Source organism: Hipposideros armiger, unplaced genomic scaffold (assembly GCF_001890085.2).
Source record: "Hipposideros armiger isolate ML-2016 unplaced genomic scaffold, ASM189008v1 scaffold_129, whole genome shotgun sequence".
Lineage (NCBI taxonomy): Eukaryota > Metazoa > Chordata > Mammalia > Chiroptera > Hipposideridae > Hipposideros > Hipposideros armiger.
The window spans coordinates 1,962,540-1,982,740 of record NW_017731479.1 but is presented as its reverse complement, the minus strand read 5'-3'; the positions used below and the strand labels follow the sequence as shown (position 1 = coordinate 1,982,740).

The following is a 20,201-nucleotide window of genomic DNA, read 5'->3' as shown; positions in this document are numbered from 1 at the left end:
AGCTCAGTGAACTATGCGGGGATCGAACCGGCAACCTTGGTGTTATCAGCACAACGCTCTAATCAACTGAGCTAACTGGTCACCCTTCCCCCCCCGCCCCCCAATATTCTTTTAGTTTACCCTCAACTGCAAGCTCTGCTACTACAGAGCAAAGAGCAGTGAGACCTGGCAAGACATTCTACTCCAGGGTGTCTGCTTTTCTAGCCGGAAAAACAAGGCTTTGACATTACTTGATATAATACAGAAATTCTCTAGGGACATGCACCCCGTATGTAAACATTATTTTATGCTTGGATTTCCAGATCTGGGTTCAGGATCCCAATTTCTCCTTGACATTCCACAGAAACACGTGAACAGAGTCCCGATTCCCGAGACCAGAGGGCTTGGGAAAACCTGCTTTATTTGAACAGCTACTTTCTCCAAGGTCCCACCAAAGGGCAAAGAGAAGAAATGGGAGAAATCCCTTACAAGAAATCCACGCAGCCTGCCCAGAACTCACTTACCTTTCTTTCACAGCTTAAGTGACATTTCATGTCCGACAGTGGGACTGACTGGCTATATTTGCATTTTGGGAAATGTAGTTCACGAAACTTAAATGATGCAAGAAAAACTACAAGTCCCACAATTCTCTAGGTTTCATAGTTGAGGGACCCAGTTTGTCCAGTAGCGCCCCTGTCGGCTCTTCCTGGTCAGAGGTTTCAAAACTTGGTTCGCGGTGTGCCGCTCTCTCCTCCTAAGCCAATGAGTTGCCGTCTCTGGGAGAAGTGTTTAGAGGTTGAGGCTCGTGTCCTGAGTGGAAAATCGTGCATCCAAACAGCGCTAACTTAGGAATTCATACTCTCTTAAGATAGAAGCTTTAACACCTTTGATTCGCCCTCAACTTCAGTGTTTATGATCCTTTCCACTCACCGTAATACAATCAAGTTCCCACCTTTCAGTGGCTGGGTTGTCTGAGAAGTATATTCACAAGTACCTGAAAAATTGATGTTTTTACATGTTAGTAAACAATTAAAGCCAAATCTAATATACAGGGACTAATGTGTTTACCCACTTGGCTTCTCCAATTTCATTTTCTATCTTGTGTTTTTTTTATTCAATTAACCAAAACAATGCCTGGGTCTCACTCCCAGAGATTGATTTAACTGGTCTGGGGAGACGCCTGGGAATCAACTCGGCTTTACAAACTTCCCAGTTGTCTCTAATGTGTAGCCTGTGGGAACTGCTGCTCTATAGCACCACCTAAATAAGACATCAATCAATTTGGTAAGTGTTTTAGAACATAATCAAAGGGCAGCTAACACGGATCTTGAAGACCAGGAACCACTTCCCCCAGTTTAAGACGAACTGAATGAAGCATAGAGGAGTAGCACGGAGGCTGGAGTCAGAGTTTTAATTTTGGCCCCTCATTGAATGGATGGAGGTAAATATTGGTAAAGTAACCAGTTCAATAGTTGGGAGCGGTACCTCCAGCAACAGCTCAGATAGGTCACTAAGCTGGGAGAATCCCCTGATGTTGACAGCCTTTTGTGCCTTCCTTAACCTGTCCACAGGGGCTCAAAGAAAAAAACAAAATGTAGGCTGAAAACTTTTACTAAGTCAAAAAAAAAAAAAGTAATTCAGAACGTTTTCTGCACACACGGGGTTTGATCAAAACCTATGGACATGCCCAAACAATGACATTTCCTCCAGCCCAGACAAATTTTATTATGAAAAAATTTAAACTCATGTTATTTTTTTTTTCAGTTCTTCAAGTGAAATAAGCATCATTAATAGAGACTGACTAGGAATCCATGACTATTGTGCTTTTCAGGCCCAAAGAATCTCATGTTTTGGGGAGAAGTTGGCTGAGTTTTCCATTTTTCTCACAGTGCTGGAAAGTCATCCATGGAGGGTGAAGTCATCCAAGACAGCTGGTGAAACACACACTTTCCCTTGATAGCTACTGACAGGGTGTATAATGAGCCACCTAATCAGGACATTCTCAAGGACTAAGAAGTTCTTTGAATGACCCTAGTCTATTTCTCACAACTCCACCACACCAGGAATTAATGAGTAAGTCCTTAATTGTATCAAAGTAAAATAATCTAAATTAATCAGATTGCTCATGTTTTCTTTTTTTCTGCTGTTTTTTCTAACCCTGGCACTATGGCTGTGAACAAAAATTACATCAGCATCACACAGGCCTTTTAAAGATGTTCATTTTTGCATCTAGATGATGACTACATGAATTTTCACTGCACAATACTTTGTTTCGTGTTTGAAATTTTTTATAAAAAAATGTTGGGGAGAACGTCATTTTCTCAGAGACTACTATTTGCATCTTAATGAGTAGCAAAAACCAAAAGTATTTTGGAGAATATAATTCAGGGAGGAAACAAATCCAGATGTAGGTTTCTAACAACTCTCCACTTGCAGAGAGAAAACAAGCAATGAGAGTTCAAGTTACTTCAAACCTCATGAACTGTGGACATTTCTGAGGAAATAGCCTCTTTCTTTCAGCCTCTCCCCTCTGAATTAAGATGTCCACAGAAAACTCTTTTGTATTAACATGGAATTACCACATGATCCAGAAATTCAACTTCTAGGTATATACACAAAAGAATTGAAAACAAAGACTCAAACCGATACTTGCATGCCGATGTTCATAGAAGCATTATTTACAATAGCCAAAAAGTGGAAGCAACTCATGTCTATGGAGGAATAAATGGATAACAAAATTCCACACAGCCAAATATTTGTCAGTCAAAAAAAAAAAAAAAGAAATTCTGATATATACCACAACTTGGATGGACCTTAAAAACATTATGCTATGAAACAAGCCAGACACAAAAGGTCAAATATTGGATGATTCTGTTTATATGAGGTACCGTATTTCCCAATGTATAAGACGCACCTTAATTTTGGGGCCCGAAATTTGAAAAAAAATGTATTACATAAAGTTATTGAACTCAAGTTTTATTCATCATAAAATTCATACAACTCCTCATCACTGTCAAAACTCCCAACCATTAGCTTGTCCTCATCTGTGTCTGATGACGAATCACTGTCTTCATATATTGTCTCGTCCTCAGTTCCATCTATGGCATTTGAAATCTACAACCACTGTATAAGACGCACCCAGTTTTTAGACCCCAAATTTTCTGAAAAAGGTTGTGTCTTATACGTGGGGAAATACGGTACTTAGAAAAATCAAATTATAGAGACAGAAAGTAGAATAGAGGTTGCCAGGGACTACGGGAGGGAGGAATGGAGAGTTAGTGTTTAATGGGTACAGGGTTTCAGTTTGGGATGATGAAAAAGTTCTGGAGATAGCAGTGATGGTTGCAAACAATGTAAACATAGTTAATGCTACTGAACTGTACACTTAAAAATGGTTAAAATGGTAAATTTTATATAATGTACTTTACCATGATGAACACCCCCGCAAAAAACCAAAACCAAAACCAAAAAACCCTACTTTTGACAGGATAGTTACACTGTGAATCGGGAGCCACGTGAATAGTACCTTGACACTGAGCCTATGTCTCGTTCGCCCAATTCATTTCTTAGCATGTTACTTCCCATAATGCTTTGCTTCATGCTCGTCAAAACCTGGGTAAGTAAAATCAAGCAAGAGGATCTTCAGAAACAGCCTTTCCATTCCGAAAGATCGTCGTATGGTCGTATAATTTTCAACCAAACAATAATTGAAGGTTTTTCCATGAGACTCAAGATCGCCTTTCTGAAATAGGAACCTTGCCTATTGGGGGTGATGAGTAGGGGAAAGCATTGGTTAGCTTTGCGCAGTGGCAGTATCGTAGCCAATGAGGATTATCCGAGGCGCGATTATTGCTAATTGAAAACTTTTCCCAATACCCCGCCATGACGACTTGAAATATAGTCGGCAATGGCAATTTTTGACAGTCTCTACGGAGACTGAATACTATGGTTTAAAAAAGAAGAGCTTTTTATTTGACATTTTTTTTGTCACTAGAGACTTAACGTTACTGACATCATCGTTACTTGCGATATATATGTAGTTTTTAGAGATTTCTCTTTTGCGTAAAGAAATTTGGGGATTATATTTGACTTCAGTACTTTCCCTGAATTAGCTGGCTTGTCTTATACTTGTTTTCTTGACTCTGGTTTTTCTCTGTCCACCACTGCGTTTTCTCGTTTGCTACGCTAACTTTTGAGATTTTTTGGCTCCTCTCAAAATGCCTTGCTGGTCCCCGTGTAATGTTTTTGTATCTCCGCCCCCCACACACCAGTCCTCAGCTCACTCTCGCTTTATCCGCCTTACCGCAACACAGGTTTCTCACTCAAAATTCAAGTCAATCCGGTCATCTTTGTGACGTCACAGTAATTTGCATAAAATACCCCAGCAACCCCAGCGTGCGTGCTCTCATTTCCAAAATCTGAATGTTTTACCTGAAATGATCCAACAACAAGAAGCTTCCCATGCAGACGGACCTTAAATGTAACTGCTCGAAGAGGAACGCGTCAGATTCATGAACTCGCGGGCACTTGCTCACCCTCGGTGATAAGAGCGTTGTCATCCGTTGGGGAGAGGGCTGCGTGCTTACGTTCTCCAGCTTTGCGCAGTGGCAGTATCGTAGCCAATGAGGTTTATCCGAGGCGCGATTATTGCTAATTGAAAACTTTTCCCAATACCCCGCCATGACGACTTGAAATATAGTCGGCATTGGCAATTTTTGACAGTCTCTACGGAGACTGATCCTCAGCGGTATGAAAAAAAGCAAGTTGAATTACTCAGGTTTTAGTTAGCTTAAAGTTGTTCTAAAATGTTCTTATGTTTTTTTCTGCGTGTTTTTTATCTTTGAGAGTTAACTTTTCAGATTTTCGAGTATTGTGCAGCCGTGTGACATTGGGTCTTTAAATGGCGTGGGGTCTCTTTCTTACACCTGAGAGTGCAGCTCAGAAAGCTTTTCTGTGCAGGCGGTGTTATATTTAGTTGCAATAGTTGTACCTAGCTATTTTTTACCACAAAGGTCACAGTTACAAACAAGTGGTAGAATGCAACTCCGTTCCCATTTCCCCATTGTGGTAGGCAACCTCATTCAGAGGGTCACAGGTTCACAGAAATGGAAGCGAATCTGAAAACATCTCACCCAGATGCTTGCTTTAAAGTGACCAGGAGTGAAACGGATCCAATAGACTTGCTCAGGTTTCATCGTGGAGTCCCGGACAGAGATGGACCTGGAATCAAGTCCTCCTATGCCCAGCGGTGTACTGGTTTCCACTACACCCGCTGCCTCTAGCCTTATCCTGTTAGGAAGGCCTGGGAGTATTCCTGGATTGAAGGTTTCAGAAGTCCTACGCCCAGGCAAGGCATCCAGCTGCACCTGCTTAGGCTACCACCCATCAAATGTTCCTCTGGCCTGTAAGCAAAAGGATGTAGTTACTTAAGGATGAAGATGGTGGAACCAGCATCCATTGGTTTAAAGCGGCACTGGGGGAAACCACCAGCCCAGTCACTGCTTCAGGGAACCCAGCCTTGAGACAGACCACAAATAAGTAAGCAGATAAATCAGATAATTACAGATTATTTCAGTGCTATAAAGAAAATAAACAGGGAGATGTGATGGAGCCATCCAGGAGACCAGCCAAGTTCCAACAGCAACTATTGAGCACTTACTTTATGCCAGACTCCACACAAAATGCTTAATATGCTTCATTTCATTTAATTCTCACAAAAACTATTCTCCCCATTTAAAAACAAACTCTACTGGGGCTGGCCGAGTGGCTCAGTTGGTTAAGAGCTCGCTCAAGAGTGCAAGTTCTGAGCAATAGCAGTTCGAGTCCTGGCCTGAGCTGAGTCGCTGCTGAGCTGCCAACAGATGGCAGGATGGCTCAACTAAAAAAAATTTAAAAATAAAAACAAACTGTACTGAGGTATAATTGACATTCAATAAACTGTATATATTTAAAGCATACAATTTGATAAGTTTTGAAACATGTACACCCATGAAACCATTACTGAAATCCATCACTCCTAAAAGTTGCTTTGTGTTCCTTTGTAATCCATCCGTCACTCCCCTCTCTCACCACTCCCGCCCCCTTTCTGTCACTGATTAGTTTGCATTTTCTAGAATTTCATATAAATGAAATGATGTGATTTTTTCCCCTTAAATTTTATTGGGGAACAGTGTGTTTTTCCAGGACCCATCAGCTCCAAGTCAAGTAGTTGTTTCAATCTAGTTGTGGAGGGCGCAACTCAGTGGCCCATGTGGGGATTTAACTGGCAACCTTGGTGTTATGAGCACTGCACTCTAACCAATTGAGCTAACCAGCTGCCCCTGATGTGATTTTTTTTTTCAGATTGACTTTTTCACTAAATATAATGTCCTTGAGGTCCGTACAGGTTGTTGCATCAATAGTTGATCCTTTTTCCTTGCTGAGTAGTATTCTGTTAGGGATAGGGAAACTTTTCCTTTACTCCTTTAGTTCTTCTGGCTGGTTGAATAATTCAAAGGACATACAACAGATTAACAGAAAATCAAGTTTTAATACATGCATATGGGGAATTAACGTAAGCATGAAAATTCCAAAGGCAGAAAAGCAGAATGAGGTATATATGCCATTCTGGACCAAGGAGGGGGAAGCAGGGGTCTGGGACTGCAAAGGCAATTTTCAAGGGGATGGAGAGAGTTAATGTTTATTAAACAAATGTTTGCTGGTGAAGTTCTGAAGCCAGAATTTCTCAAATCCTCTCTCTACTATTCACTAACTGCATGACCCTAGGCCACTTACTAAACTTGAAACAATGAGACACAGTGGGCACTTTGATCAAATGGGCTTTGGCTAGGTTCCTCCCTGTCTATTATACCTAGTTCAGGTTAAAGAATAGTTACCTATGATGATAACTTCCCTTCCTGGAGCAGTTCCTCTACCTTAAATTCTTTTTGGCAGTAAGGGGGAAGACCAAAGTTTCTTCCTGAGCCTTCTGAGCTTTTATTGTTTTCAGCTTGAAATAATCTGCATGCCAGAGTATCGGGGTGACTCATTCTGAACCCCCACAATTCCATTGTACGGAAGTACCAGTTTGTTCAACCATTCATCCACTGAAAGACATTGGGATTGTGTCCAGTATTTTGCTATCACGAATAAAGCTGCTAAGAACATTCTTGTACAAGTTTTTGTGTGAGCATGTTTTTCATTCTCTGGGCTGTACAGTCAATCGCTTATTTAGTTTTGTAAAAAAAATTCCAGGTTATTTTCTAGAGTGTCTGTACCATTTTATTTTATTTATTTATTTATTTATTTTTAATTGGGGAATTGGGGGAAGGGAACAGTGTTGGGGAATTGGGGAAGGGGAGCAGCCAAGTTGTTGTTCTTCAATCTTAGATGTGGAGGGCGCCAGTCGCCATCTGGCTGCTCATCAGCAGCTCGTGGCCTCTAAGCTCAAGGTATCGAGTTCAGTTTTTTAGTTGCAGGCGGGCATAGCCCACCATCGAACAGGCAGTCTTGTTGTTAGGAGTACGTGCTGTCACCAACTGAGCCATTCTGCTACCTGTTGGCAGCTCAGTGGCAGCTCAACTCGGGCACAGAGTCACTGGCCCATGTGGGAATCGAACTGCCAGTCCTGTTGCTCAGGGCTCGCGCTCTTAAGCTAACTCTTAGCCAACTGAGCCACTCGGCCGGCCCCAGGAGTGTCTATACCATTTTATATTCCATCTGCCTTCTTTTAAAATCTGGACAAGTCCCCCTGCCTTTTTTCTTCCCTTCATGACATTGATTTATTTGAAGTCCAAGACAGTTATCCTGTAGAATGTTCCACATTCTGGCTTCATCTGATAGCGTCCCCTATGGTGTTATTTAACATTTTCCTCTGTCCCCTGTACTTCCTGTAAACTGGAAATTAGACCTTGAAGCTTGATTAGATTAAATATAACTTCAGAGGTGACGTTATGAACTTTGTACTGCACCTTCTACTATTAGTGACGCTGAGTTTAAGCACCTGGTTAAGGCAGTAACTGCTCTCTCTCTACTGTAAAAGTGCATTTTCCCTTAATGTAATCAGTGATCTGTGAATGAACAACCCTTGATATAGGACCATTTGATACTAAAAGCCTTTTGCTTTCCACAACCACTTCCCTGAACCACTCACTTCCTGATCAGGCCTCAAGATATCATGGCTGAGGGCCGGCCGAGTGGCGCGATGGTTAAGAACTCGCTTGGGATGCCAGAGGGCCCCGGTTCGGATCCCACATATGAGGGCCAGTGACACTGCCCTCTACAGCTAAGATGCTGAACAACGGCTCAACCTGGAGCTGGGCTGCTGTGAGTCGCCGGCGACGGCGTGGGCTGCAGTCCCTGTGGCAGTGGGTTGCCATGGGCTACCGTGTGTAGCCAGCAGCCAGCGTGAGCGGCCAGCAGCCGCAGTGAGCGGCCGTCCAGAAGCCGGCGACTGATCTGCCTCACCCGGGAAGAGCGCAATGATGGTGCCAACTTGGGCCAGTGAAGCAATGTCCTCCACAACTAGACTGAAGAACAAAAAAAAAAAACGACAGCAACTTGTCTGTCCCCCTTCCCCCAACTCCCCAGCAATGTTCCCATCCCCCCAATTCACCAATAAAAATCTTTAAAAAAAAAAAGATATCATGGCTGAGGGAGGGGGTACAGGGGATGGGTGAAAAGGGGAAGGGGAACTTAGTTAACAATACAGTCATAAGTTTGCATGGTGACAGATGATTACTAAAATTAGTGGGGTGATCACATTGTATGGCATAACAGTGTTGAATCACTATATTGTCACCTAAAACTAATTTAACCAAGACAAAATTGTATACCAACTAAACTTAAAAAAAAAAAAAAGATATCATGGCTGAGTAAGATAAATCAACGTCACTTCTTCTCTAGAACCCAGGATAGGTTTCCTGGAATCAGGGCGTGTGATCAGAACCTGTGGCCCCAGGAAGTCAAGAAGAGTCCTCCGATAAGCCAGTGTGTCAGAAATGTGGTGGAAAGAGGGGGTCAGTGATAACTGTTCAAAGGGGCGTCGTGGAAACCCCACATTGATTACAGGAACAGCCAAAGTTGCCAATGTTTGCCACCCAGAAGCCGAAATTTCAAGGAGCTACAAATATCCTTGATAGTGGGGTCTGAAGATGCACTCCAACCATTTCTTTCCACCTTAGCTGCTTACCAAGGTGGATAATCTGGGTGTTAGACCAGGCCTGGAGGAAATAGAAGATGGAAGCTGGCTCCCACCGCAACTTTTGTATTGATCCGAAAGTCAGATGATGGTCTGGGAAACACTGACCCATGTGGGGGTGTGTGTGTGCACGTGTGTGATTTTCTTAGAATTTATAATAGCGAGTAAGTAAAATAATGACTCATTTGTAAGCAAATACAAGAAAGAAAAGCCTGGAAAAACCATTGAAAGTTGAATAAATAAGGAAAGCAAAACAATTTTTTTAAAGGTAAAATTTATGGAACATGCATATTTTGCTTTCAGCTCTACTGGAATCTTCCTTGGGCTGGGTAGTTTGAGTTACAGTGACTTTTTTTTTTAATTGAAATAAAATTCACATAACATAAAATTAGCCATTTTAAAGTGAACCCATGTGATTTTTACATAGTATTGTTTTCTGTTTCACACCTCATTTTTTTCTAGTTGCAAAATTGCAGCATGTTTGTATATAAAATCCAAACATTATACATGTGAAGCAGTGACAAAGACCCCCACCATAATCCCACTTCCACTGCTAAAGGAGATAGCCAAAGGTAGGTGAGATTATTCCTCCAAACTGTTCTTTTCATATGTCAACATAATTATGAACACAAACATTGGCTTATACTCTACATACAGTTCTACTACTTGCTTTTGCTTTCTGCTAAACAATGTATTGTGGACATATTTCCTATGTCAGTACACAGCTTCCCTCTTTCTGTACGAATATGCCCACTTCAGCTAACCAATCCTCTATGGACGCGCATTTGGGTTTCCAGATTTTTTTTTTAATGTCTTTATTTTCCCTTTATTTTATTTTATGTATTTTAACTTTATTGGGGAACAGTGTGTTTTCCCCAGGACCCATCAGCTTCAAGTAGAATTGTTGTCCTTCAATCTTCGTTGTGGAAGGTGCAGCTCAGCTCCAAGTCCAGTCATCATTTTCAATCTAGCTGTGGGGGGCACAGCCCACCATCCCATGCGGGAGTCGAACTTGCAACCTTGTTTTTAAGAGCACGCGCTCTAACCAACTGAGCCATCCAATCGCTCTCCAGTTTTTTTCGATTATAAACAATGCTACGATGAACATCCTTGGATGTGCATCTTTGCCTACTCAGGGGAATTTTGCCCACTTGTGGAGGGTATTTCTAAAGGAAATTTCTATAGGTGAGATCTGCTCAGAGGCCATGCATATTTTGCATTTTAAGAGGCTCCCTCCCCCAGCCCTGTGCTATTGTATTCACCCATAAAGCCACATAGGAGAGCATCTGGAGAATGTTCGATGAGTAGGTTTGGATGTGCTCTGCAGTTTTCAAGGGACTCTCCCGGGTTAGGGAGGGGAAGATGGAGGAGGGTGAACTCATATCCAGTTCTAACACTTGTTTGTTCTCTAGCTTCTTCCCAGGCAGACAGCAGGGAGAAGGGGCAGGGTTGGGTGAGGTAATCCTGACCCTCTCCGCCTCCTCCATGTACGGAAATATCTTTGGAAACATCAGTCCCTGATGGAACCAACCCCTACCCCACCCTCCCACCCTGTCACCCAAACCACCCTGGACCCTCTGGCTCCAAGGGATGGAAAAGCCGTGCTCTGAGGAACATTTCAGCTGGGAAAGGGTCCATTGGCCCCCAAACAATCGTCTCAGTGTTCAAGTCACTGCAGGATGTCTGCAAGAATCCTAGCTTCTCTAGGTTAAAAATATCTCATGCCCGAGGGGCCCTCAGTGTCTGTTTCAGAAGAGACTGGCTCACAGCTCTCCATTGGTGGGGGAATTAACTGAGGCCAACGGATTTTGTTCTTGCGAAGTTCTGAAGCCAGAATTTCTGGGCTCAAACCCTCACTCTACTATTCACTAACTGCATGACCCTAGGCCACTTACTGAACTTCTCTGTGCCTCAGTTTCCCTGGCTGTAAAAGGAGTATCAGGATCACATCTATCTCAGAAGCAAGCCAGTGGGTCTCTGCCCTGGCTGTGCATCAGAATGGCCTGGGGGAGCTTTTTGAAATCCTGATGCCCACGCTGCATTCCAGGCCAATTAAATCAGAATTTCTAAAGGTTAGTTCTGGGGGAAAAAAAATATTTTAAAGCTTCCCAGGTGATTCCAACATGCCACCAAGGAAGAGGCCCACTGCCATAGAGATTTTGTGGGTGTCCAATTAGATAATATAGGAAAAGTGCTTCCGATGGTGCCTGGCAAACAGTTAAATGCTTTAGTAGGGGTGGTGGCACCAATTATCCAAGTCTAGGCAGTGGTCAGGGAAGGCTTCCTGGAGGAGGGTGTGGCTGACCTGTGAACTGAAGGAGGAGAGGAGTTAACCAGAAGAAAGAGGACAGGACACATTTCAGCAAGAGTAATGGCACCTGCAGGGGGCTCAAGCCAGGAGCACGCGGCCTCTTGGAGAAACTCAAAGTCAAGTCGTTCCCTTTGACTGGAGCTGCGAAAGGAGAAAGGGAGAGAAGGCTCATTACACAGGGTCCTCTAATGAGGTCAGAGATCATGGAAAATCATGGGCTTTATTCTGGCATCATGAAGAGTGTAAGCAGGGCAGTGAGTGACCCAGACAGTGCCTTCCCCCAAAATTCAGAGGCGTTTCAAGACACTGTGCTCAAGCCAGCTGGGGAGCTTGAACTTGTCAAGGGGCTGTGACACAACCCCCATGCTCCCACTCATGAGCCAGCACATGGACTCTGGAGTCAGGCAGTCCTGGGTTTGAATCCTGACCTTGTCCCTTCGTGCCTGTGTGGTCTTGGACAGGTGACTTTATTTATGAGCCTCCAGTTTCTTGGCCTGTAAAACAGGCATAAAACCCCCAATGGTTCTTTGTGAGGATTAAACGAGGTAAGAATGTAAAAGACTTAACGTAGTACTCCCCATATGTTGAACAATAAATATTCCCAATCATAGTTATAATTATTAATATGATTAATAATATTCACGACCTAGATTCTGCAACCCCTTCGTGGCTGGATAAATCCCCAAATCTGTCCCTTTTCTCTCCTAGCCCTAACGTCCCACTTGGGTTCTCCTGTGATAATTATAGCTATAATTTCTCAGCCCTGTTAACTGCAATGTTGTTGTTGCTGAATCCACATAACAACTTTGGGAGGTATATGTTTTATTAGCCAGATTTTATCATTCAGGCAACTGAGGCTCCCAGTGGTTAAGCCACTTGGCCCAAATCACCCAACTCATCAAACCTGCAGAAGAACCTCAGGCCCATCGTACTGGAGAGAAAACGGATGATGAGGTATCACGCCCAAGGCTGCATAGTGGGCAGATGGCAGAGCTGGGATTTGAACCCTTGTCTGCCTTAGGACTCCTGGACCTTAAAGGGTTGCCCCCCAGAGGACTGGGGCGCCTGCTAGGACTTACTCTCTGGGTCACTTGGCTCATCCTTTAAATGAGCAGGGGAGGCTAAAACCTTCCAGCCTTGGCTGCCCCTATTCTGGGGCCCTCTGCATACTTTTCTGAACACCAGCCCCTCCTTGTGGAATGCCCTTCCCACTGTTTCCTATTCTCCAAAAATAAGGTCAGAGTTAGCTCTTTTCCAGGAAACCTTTTCCAAGCCTCATTTGAATCACTCTTAAGCAGTTGATTTTTATGTTAATGTCTGCAGTGTCATTGTTCTGTTGCAGTTGTATTTTATTTTGAAAATATTCATTCATTCTGGGAAGAGGTAAAATTGCATATGTGGTTCGAAATTCAAAAGATTCCAAACGATATTTAGTGGAATCTCCTTCCCACTCCTGACCCCCAGCCACCCGGTTCCCCCACCCCCACCCCTGCCAGGTGACACTAGTGTTTACATATTTTTCCAGAGATGCTTCAGCATGTATAACCATCTTATAAACAAATATATTGTTTCCTGCTTTCTCTGCAAAGATACCCATGTGACACACACTGTTCAGTTTTATTTTTTTTAGATCTTGGAGACTGTTTCATACCAGTACCTACTGAGCTTCCTCAATGTCTTCTGTGGCTACATATTTTTCCATTGTAGGACTGTATGTAATTTATTTAACCAATTCCCTACTGATGGACATTTGAGTTGTTTCCAGTCCTTTGCCCTTAAAAATGGCACCGCTGCTACGAACCCTGTACTCCAATCATGTTGTCATCCTGGAAAGCTCTGTGAATGGCCTGTGGTAGAGAGAGGATTGGGCTAGGTGCCAGGATACTGGGGTTCTCGTCCTGATCCTGCAATTAACTTCATGGCCCAGTCCACTCAGCTCTTTGTACCTTGGTGTCCCCAGCCTTTCTTTTCTTCTTCTTTTTTTTTTTTTTAAGATTTTATTGGGGAATTGGAGGAAGGGAACAGTGTTAGGGAATTAGGGAAGGGGACCAGCCAAGTTGTTCTTCAATCTTCGTTGTGGAGGGTACCAGTCGCCATCTGGCTTCCCGTCGGCAGCTCGTGGCCTCTAAGCTCAAGGTACTGTGTTCAATCTTAGTTGCGGGTGGGCATAGCCACCATCCCATGCGGGAGTCAAACCAGCAGCCTTGTTGTTAAGAGCGCACCCTCTATCCACTGAGCCATCTGGGCAGCAGCTCAGCTCAGGGTGCCGAGTTCAGTCTTAGGTGCGGGGGGGCATAGCCCACCATCAAACAGGCAATCTTGTTGTTACACCAGCTGAGCCATCCTGCCACCTGTTGGCAGCTCAGCGACAGCTCAGCTCGGGCGCAGTGTCACTGGCCCATGTGGGAATCGAACCGGCGGACCTGTTGCTCAGAGCTCACGCTCTTAAATCAACTCTTAACCAACTGAGTCACTTGGCCAGCCCTCCCCAGCCTTTCATTCTTTCTAACAATATTTACTGAGCACTCTCCATTCTAGACATTGGTGAACAAGCAGTGAAAAAGATAGACACAGTGCCTCACCTCAGAGTGCTGTCATTTTAATGGGGGAGGGAGAGACAAGTAATAAACAGGTAAACAAATAAATACAGAACATAATGTCAGAAGGTGAAAGTAAATAAACTAAACCACGATAATGGGATAGGGCCTGATGGGGGATGGAGAGAGATTTGAGTTAAAATGTTCAGGACCCGTAGAGGTGACATATGAACTGAGACCTCAATGATGAGCCGGAACAGCCATGCCAAGATCTGGGAAGAACATTCCAGAAAGGCGGGGGTCATACCTGCAAAGGTTCCAAAGTCAGAACTAGCTTTCTATGATCTGGGGACAGAATGAAGGCCAGTGTGGCTGGAGTGTGATGAGAGGGGAGACTGGTGGAAGACAAGATCCGAGGTATGTCCTCAGAGACCCTGGTGAAGAGTTTGGATTTTATTCCGAGGGCAACAGGAAACCATTGAATGGTTAAGCAGAGGATGAGGATGATACTTAATACATATTGTAAAAACATTACATTGTGACCCTGCCGTTCCACTCCCAGGAATGTATGGAAGGGAAATGAAGACATATGTCCACACAAAGACTTCTATATGAATGTTCACGCAGCTTCATTCATCGTGGTCCAAACTAGAGAAACAACCCAAATATCCATCAACAGGACAATGGAGAAACCAACGGTGCCATATCCACGCAATGGAGTGCTACTCAGCCATGAAAAGGAGCAAACTCTTGATACAACATCCTGGATAAATCTCATGAACACATTTATGGCATAGAAGCCAGACCTCCTGTAACCTGAAAAAAAAGAAAAGAAAAGAAAACACATACTGTATGATTCCATTTATATAAATGCATTATAGAAAATACAAACTAATCAACAGTGACAGCAAGTCCATGGTTACCTGGAGCCGGAAGTGGGGATCAACTATATGGGGGACAAGGGGGTGGTAGAATGTTCTATGTCTTAACTGAGGTGGTAGTTACATGAGTGTATACATGAGTCCAAGCTCATCAAACTAGTCCGCTTGAATGGGTGCATTTTACTGGGTATGAATTACACCTCAGTAAAGTTGTTTTTTTCCTGAGTTTTTTTTTCCAGAGACACTGCTCCAGCTTAACTTCTTCCATTACACAATACTTTTGGGGAGTGATCGTACATCAGAAAGTGTCTCAAACTCCAGTCATGAATTTTGCTGTAATTGAGAACCCACTGTGCTGTAACTTACTTAATATTTTTCTGTAAATGACCCAATTTTTAAAACTTAGTCTCATCCTAAACTGTATGTTGGTTTTATGTGTTAATTAGATATTTTTCTAATATACATAAATACATAACTATTAAAATAAGAAATTTTTGTCCATGTACAGTTACACATCTCTCATTGCACTGGTGGCACTTTTAGGGCAGTTCTTCCTGGGGTCACGCTAAAGTATTGTGTGCGGGTTGGTGCGCATAAAATATATTATCTATTTATCTAGATGCAGTTGTTTTGGAAAGCACATTGTCAGCACCCAGCAAAAGGACCAACAACAGTGCCCAGAACCTCTGCCACAGCACTTCCGCTTCTAGGAATTCATCTTCAGGAAATGATTAAGTGCTCCAAGATTTAGCTACAAGGATGTTCTTCTCAGTCTTCCTAATTATAGTGAAAAGTTGGAAATAACTGAATTTAACCAGGAAACTGATTGAGTAAATGCTGGCACAGTTATATGATAGAATGCTCTTTTGCCCAAAGAAATGATGTTTTAGAAGAATATTGAATGCCATGGAAAGATGTTCACAAAATAGCGTTAAGTGGGGAAAAAAAGAGCAGGTTTCAAAGCAGTGCGCAGAAATATAAAAATGTATATTTAAACATTTATGTATGTGGTATAGATATTCATATGTGTATATGTGTGTAAAAGAATAGTAAAATCTAGAAGATTGTACCATTGGTCATTAATGTTTTTTGGATTACGGATACTTTTAATTTTCATCTCTTAGTTTATCTTACTTTTTCCTAAATTTCTTCCTACAACGAACAACTATTGCTTTAGTAAAGAAAATTTCCACATGTATATTGTAAGTTCTGGAATTTATTCTTCTAAATCTTTTTCCCCCCACTTAATCTCCTCTTTCTTCCCAACATCAGTTAGTGCAATGCTAAGCTTATTTCATTAAGTGGCATTTAATAAATGTTATTCACATAGCATATTTTTATTTTTATTTTTTTTAGCTGAGCCATCCTGCCACCTGTTAGCAGCTCAGCAGCAGCTCAGCTCGGGCTGGGAATCGAACTGCTGTTGTTCAGAGCTCGCACTCTTGCACACAGCATATTTTTATTAAGAACTTACTGTGTCTTCGGCCCTGTGCCAGGCACTGGGGTAGAACAGTGAACAAGACAGACATGGTCTCTGCCTTCCTGAAGTCTACAGTTTAGTAGGAGATGGACAGGGGCAAACAATGAATGCATACAAATTATTTAATTATAATTATAATGAGTGCTTCCAGGGTGCTAAATAAAGATCTTATTATGCAGGAGCCCTGACAGTCTAGCAGGTGAGGGAATGGTTTTCTGAGGGAATGGCTTTTAGATTGAAATTCCAAAAAATTATGACAGATAACATTTAAAGCTGTGCTGTCCAATGTAGTAGCCACTAGCCACATGTGGCTACTGAGCATTTGGAATGTGGCTAGTCAAACTGAGATGTGTTATAACTGTAAAATACATACCAGATTGCAAAGACTTGGTATGAATAAAAGTGAGTGAGCTCATTGATATTTTTTATATTGATAACATGTTGAAATGATAACATTTAGGATATTTTGGATTAGATAAAATATATGAAGATTAATTTTTCCTGTTTCTTTTTTTTATCCTTTTAAATGTGGCTACTAGAAAAATTTAAATCACGTATGTAATTTGTATTTTGTTTCTAGGGGATAGCAGAGTTGGAGACTGCTTATTGATGACAAAGATCATTCTAAGTCCTAGATATATAGTATCTCCTTTAATCCTATGATGATCCTGAGAGGTAGCTATTATTAATCTTTTTTCTGCAGAGAAGGAAACTGAGGCACAGAGAGTAACTGGCCCAAGATTCACCGCCAACAGGAGCATAGCTGGGACCTGAACCTGGGTGGAGTCAGTTCTACAGTCTGTGCATTTAACCTCTATGGCACACTACTAAGCAGAGGTGCCCGTGGGCAGGGACAAGAAGAGGCATTCAGAGCCATCCAGGCAGAAGGAACAGCACATGTGAAAAGACAGACATTCCATGGACTGGATGGGTCTCCGTGCATTTGGCCATGGAGTGATCCCTCAGAGGATTTGCTTTCTTGGAGGATGTTTCCTCACCATGGGGACCCTGAATTCAATTTTGACAGGGCTGTCTATCTGTCCCATCAGTGTCAGCTAATCTTTAGGAAGCAAGCAAGAACCTGGATTGAGTTAACCAAGCCTGATGGCTGGGGATGGGTGTCCCAGAGGGGCGGAGGAAGAAGGGGAGGAAATGGAGTTTAGGGGCTATTTACGTGAGGAAATCCCAGGTAGGGGCATGAGTGTTCAAGGTCACTAGCTGAACTCGTAATCCTCAGTTCTCTTTAGAACTCCACCCCCAAGGGCAAAATCACCTGCTCAGTTGGTGTCTCAGTTTCCCCTCCAGAGAACATTGCTTTGAAAAAGAAAGGTGTGAGACCTTTGGAAAAGGAACAAGTGTGTGCCCTGGGATTGGTCTACGGAGTAGCAATTTTACCTGGCAGGCTTCCTGCACAGACCTCAGCATACACTTCCCCAAGTTCAAATCCCAGTTTCCCCACTTATGAGCTCTGAGACATTGGATAACTCAATCTCTCTCTGATTTCAGCTTTTCCAACTGGAACAGGGGATAATAATGGCCATTTCCTAGGCTTGTGGTCAGGATTAAATGCAAAAAAGCACCCAGCCCAGAGCCTGTTCTTTATATTGATGGTAGCTGTTTTCATTGTTCTAAAGAGAATTCGTTTGACCTCCTTTAGGGGAAACGTGACATTACATCCCCATGTAATATCATCCTCCATTACAGCATTAGCATATTGTTCACCCCAGAAACTCTAGGGCCTACCACGGATTTGACTATTTGTGGATTCATCTTTCTGTTTCTCCCAGCTTTAGCCCAGTGTTTGATGCAGGGCAGGTGCCCCTGCAGACCCCTATGTCCCCCTGTTATCACTCCTCACCTTGCTGTATTCCATGCTGCAGTTTCCTTCTAGTTCTTCCAATGCACCATGGTCTGTCTTGCCTTTAGGCCTTCGCATATGCTCTTCCAAGCAGCTGGGAATGGTGTGAGGCTATTCACCCTTCGTACAGGTCTGTTTGCTCTTCTGCACGTCCCTTTGGACTGTAGACCCCAAGAAGGCAGGCACCATATCCGTCTTATTCATCATTGTATCTCCAGCCTCAGCTCAAGGCCTGTACAGAGCAAACACCATTAAATATCTCATCATTGAGTGAATGAATGACTGACCTCACATCTTAATCTTCGGTTTCTTGCATTGAACTGTGAACTTTCTGAGGAAAGGGGCTGTGGTTTGCTTTGTTCCAAGTGTCAGGCACAATGCCTGCCAGTCATCTAGCAAATATATATTGAATACCTACTATGTGTTACACACTAAATATGGCTATGTGGTGAGCATAAATGGACATGGTTTCTGCCCTTATGTGCTTTTAGTGTGATAGGGAGAGAGACATTTATCAGATAATCTCACCACTAAATGTAAATTGCAGCAGTGAGAGGTGCCTACAAAATAGAGGTACATGAAAGGTATTGAAATGGCCTGAAATAGAGTGCCTAGTTGGGGAGCAGTCTTAGCTCTTGAATTTTAATACAGGAGGATGTGGCAGCCATGGAGGTAAACTGCTAGGTTCCACCTCTGAATGAGAACTTGTTATCCAGGTTGAGGAATGACAGCTTCCAGATGTAGGGCCATTAGGGCCAGGTCACACATTTCCTGGGCATTCTCAGCCAATGGCTAACACATGATGGGGCCTTGGGGACTGGATACTTCTGCCCAGTGGGGACTTCTCTAATGGACTTTTGCCCTGGGGCTCCCGTTGGGTTGGCCTATCTTTGTCAGATCTATGTCTCTCCTTGCTCAATCCTGTTTCTTCCCCTTTCTCTTTCACAGGCGTCACAAACAACTTGATCACATCTGCTTCCTGGAGGACCTGGTCTGACACAGAGGGTCTTTGGGGGCTGGATTCTTGTGGGAAGAGGATCTTTGAAGCTGTGCTTAAAGAGCATTTTTGTATAAAATTGACAAACTATCATTGCCCTATTGCCTATTCCAAAGTGTGAGGAAGGGCTCATAGGAATAACTACCTCTACAGAATTTAGATAATAGCTACACAGTATCTGGCACTCAATAAATGGCCGCCGTTATGATTATCTGATTTCTGAGTCTGCAGAAGTAGGCACTGGGTATAACCTCCCTACAGTTTTTCCTTTAATGTGTGAGGTGGGGACCCCTCTGCTTCAAGCAGAGTTTTGGAAAGGTCTCCCTCTAGCGAGGGTGAACATGTGAAAGATTAAGGGGTATATAACCTGGAAAGTATTGAATCTGGCCCCAAAGGTAGGCTGTGGCGAGCTGCACTACCATCGGCCCAGGGGGCAACCCCAGGAGAAGTCCTCCAAAGGTTCCTGACCTTGCCTGGTACTGATTTAGGGTCCTCCTGGAAGGTGACCTGCTGGAAGACAGACAGACAGGTGGACAAATCTGATTCTCCCCAGGGGACAGACATGTGATGAGTAGGTGACTGATGGATGGACAGACACAGATCAGGTTGTGAGATGTCAAGACAGGCGGATGGATCTGTCAGGCAGGCGGTAAGGCATGTGACTTTGAGACAGACAGAAAGACTGACCGGAGGGCAGGAGGCCCGGGAGCCGCCCACCTGCTGGCTCGGCCAAGAGGGGGCGCCGCCGCCCCGCCCACCATCCGGGCTGGGTGCGCGCTCGCGGGCCGGCGAGGGGGCGGGGCTAGCATGCGCACGGGGCGGGGCCAGCATGCTCGCCGGGGCGACTGCGGGCGGGGCGCGGCGCGCGTGCTCGCGGTGGCGGCCAGCAGGTGAGGGAATGGTTTTCTGAGGGAATGGCTTTTAGATTGAAATTCCAAAAAATTATGACAGATAACATTTAAAGCTGTGCTGTCCAATGT

General features: G+C 43.5%; 1 protein-coding gene and 1 long non-coding RNA gene across 6 annotated transcripts in view; both read right to left on the bottom strand.

The window, feature by feature from the left end:
* The window catches only part of SIRT4 (sirtuin 4), a 16,434-nt gene extending 11,973 nt beyond the window's left edge, over positions 1–4,461 (bottom strand). Inside the window, exons 1-3 of one of the 5 annotated variants that reach the window (XM_019649046.1) lie at positions 4,283–4,331; positions 3,506–3,591; positions 504–973 (exon numbers count right to left, since the gene is read on the bottom strand). Coding sequence is in view for 1 of the 5 variants with exons in the window: in XM_019649045.1 (XP_019504590.1) it covers positions 504–533 (30 nt within the window). In the remaining 4 variants the exon portion in view is untranslated. Of the gene's footprint in view, positions 1–503; positions 974–3,505; positions 4,334–4,410 lie in introns of those variants that run through there. The other 4 variants (XM_019649050.1, XM_019649048.1, XM_019649047.1 and 1 more) reach the window with 4 other exon arrangements.
* A 9,631-nt stretch (positions 4,462–14,092) lies between these two features.
* Positions 14,093–19,971, bottom strand: LOC109386162 (uncharacterized). The gene is made up of 3 exons (XR_002124738.1): positions 19,909–19,971; positions 18,225–18,456; positions 14,093–14,821 (listed from the first exon to the last, which is right to left on the bottom strand). It is a non-coding gene; the product is annotated as an uncharacterized LOC109386162 (long non-coding RNA).
* Between the last annotated feature and the right edge of the window lie 230 nt (positions 19,972–20,201).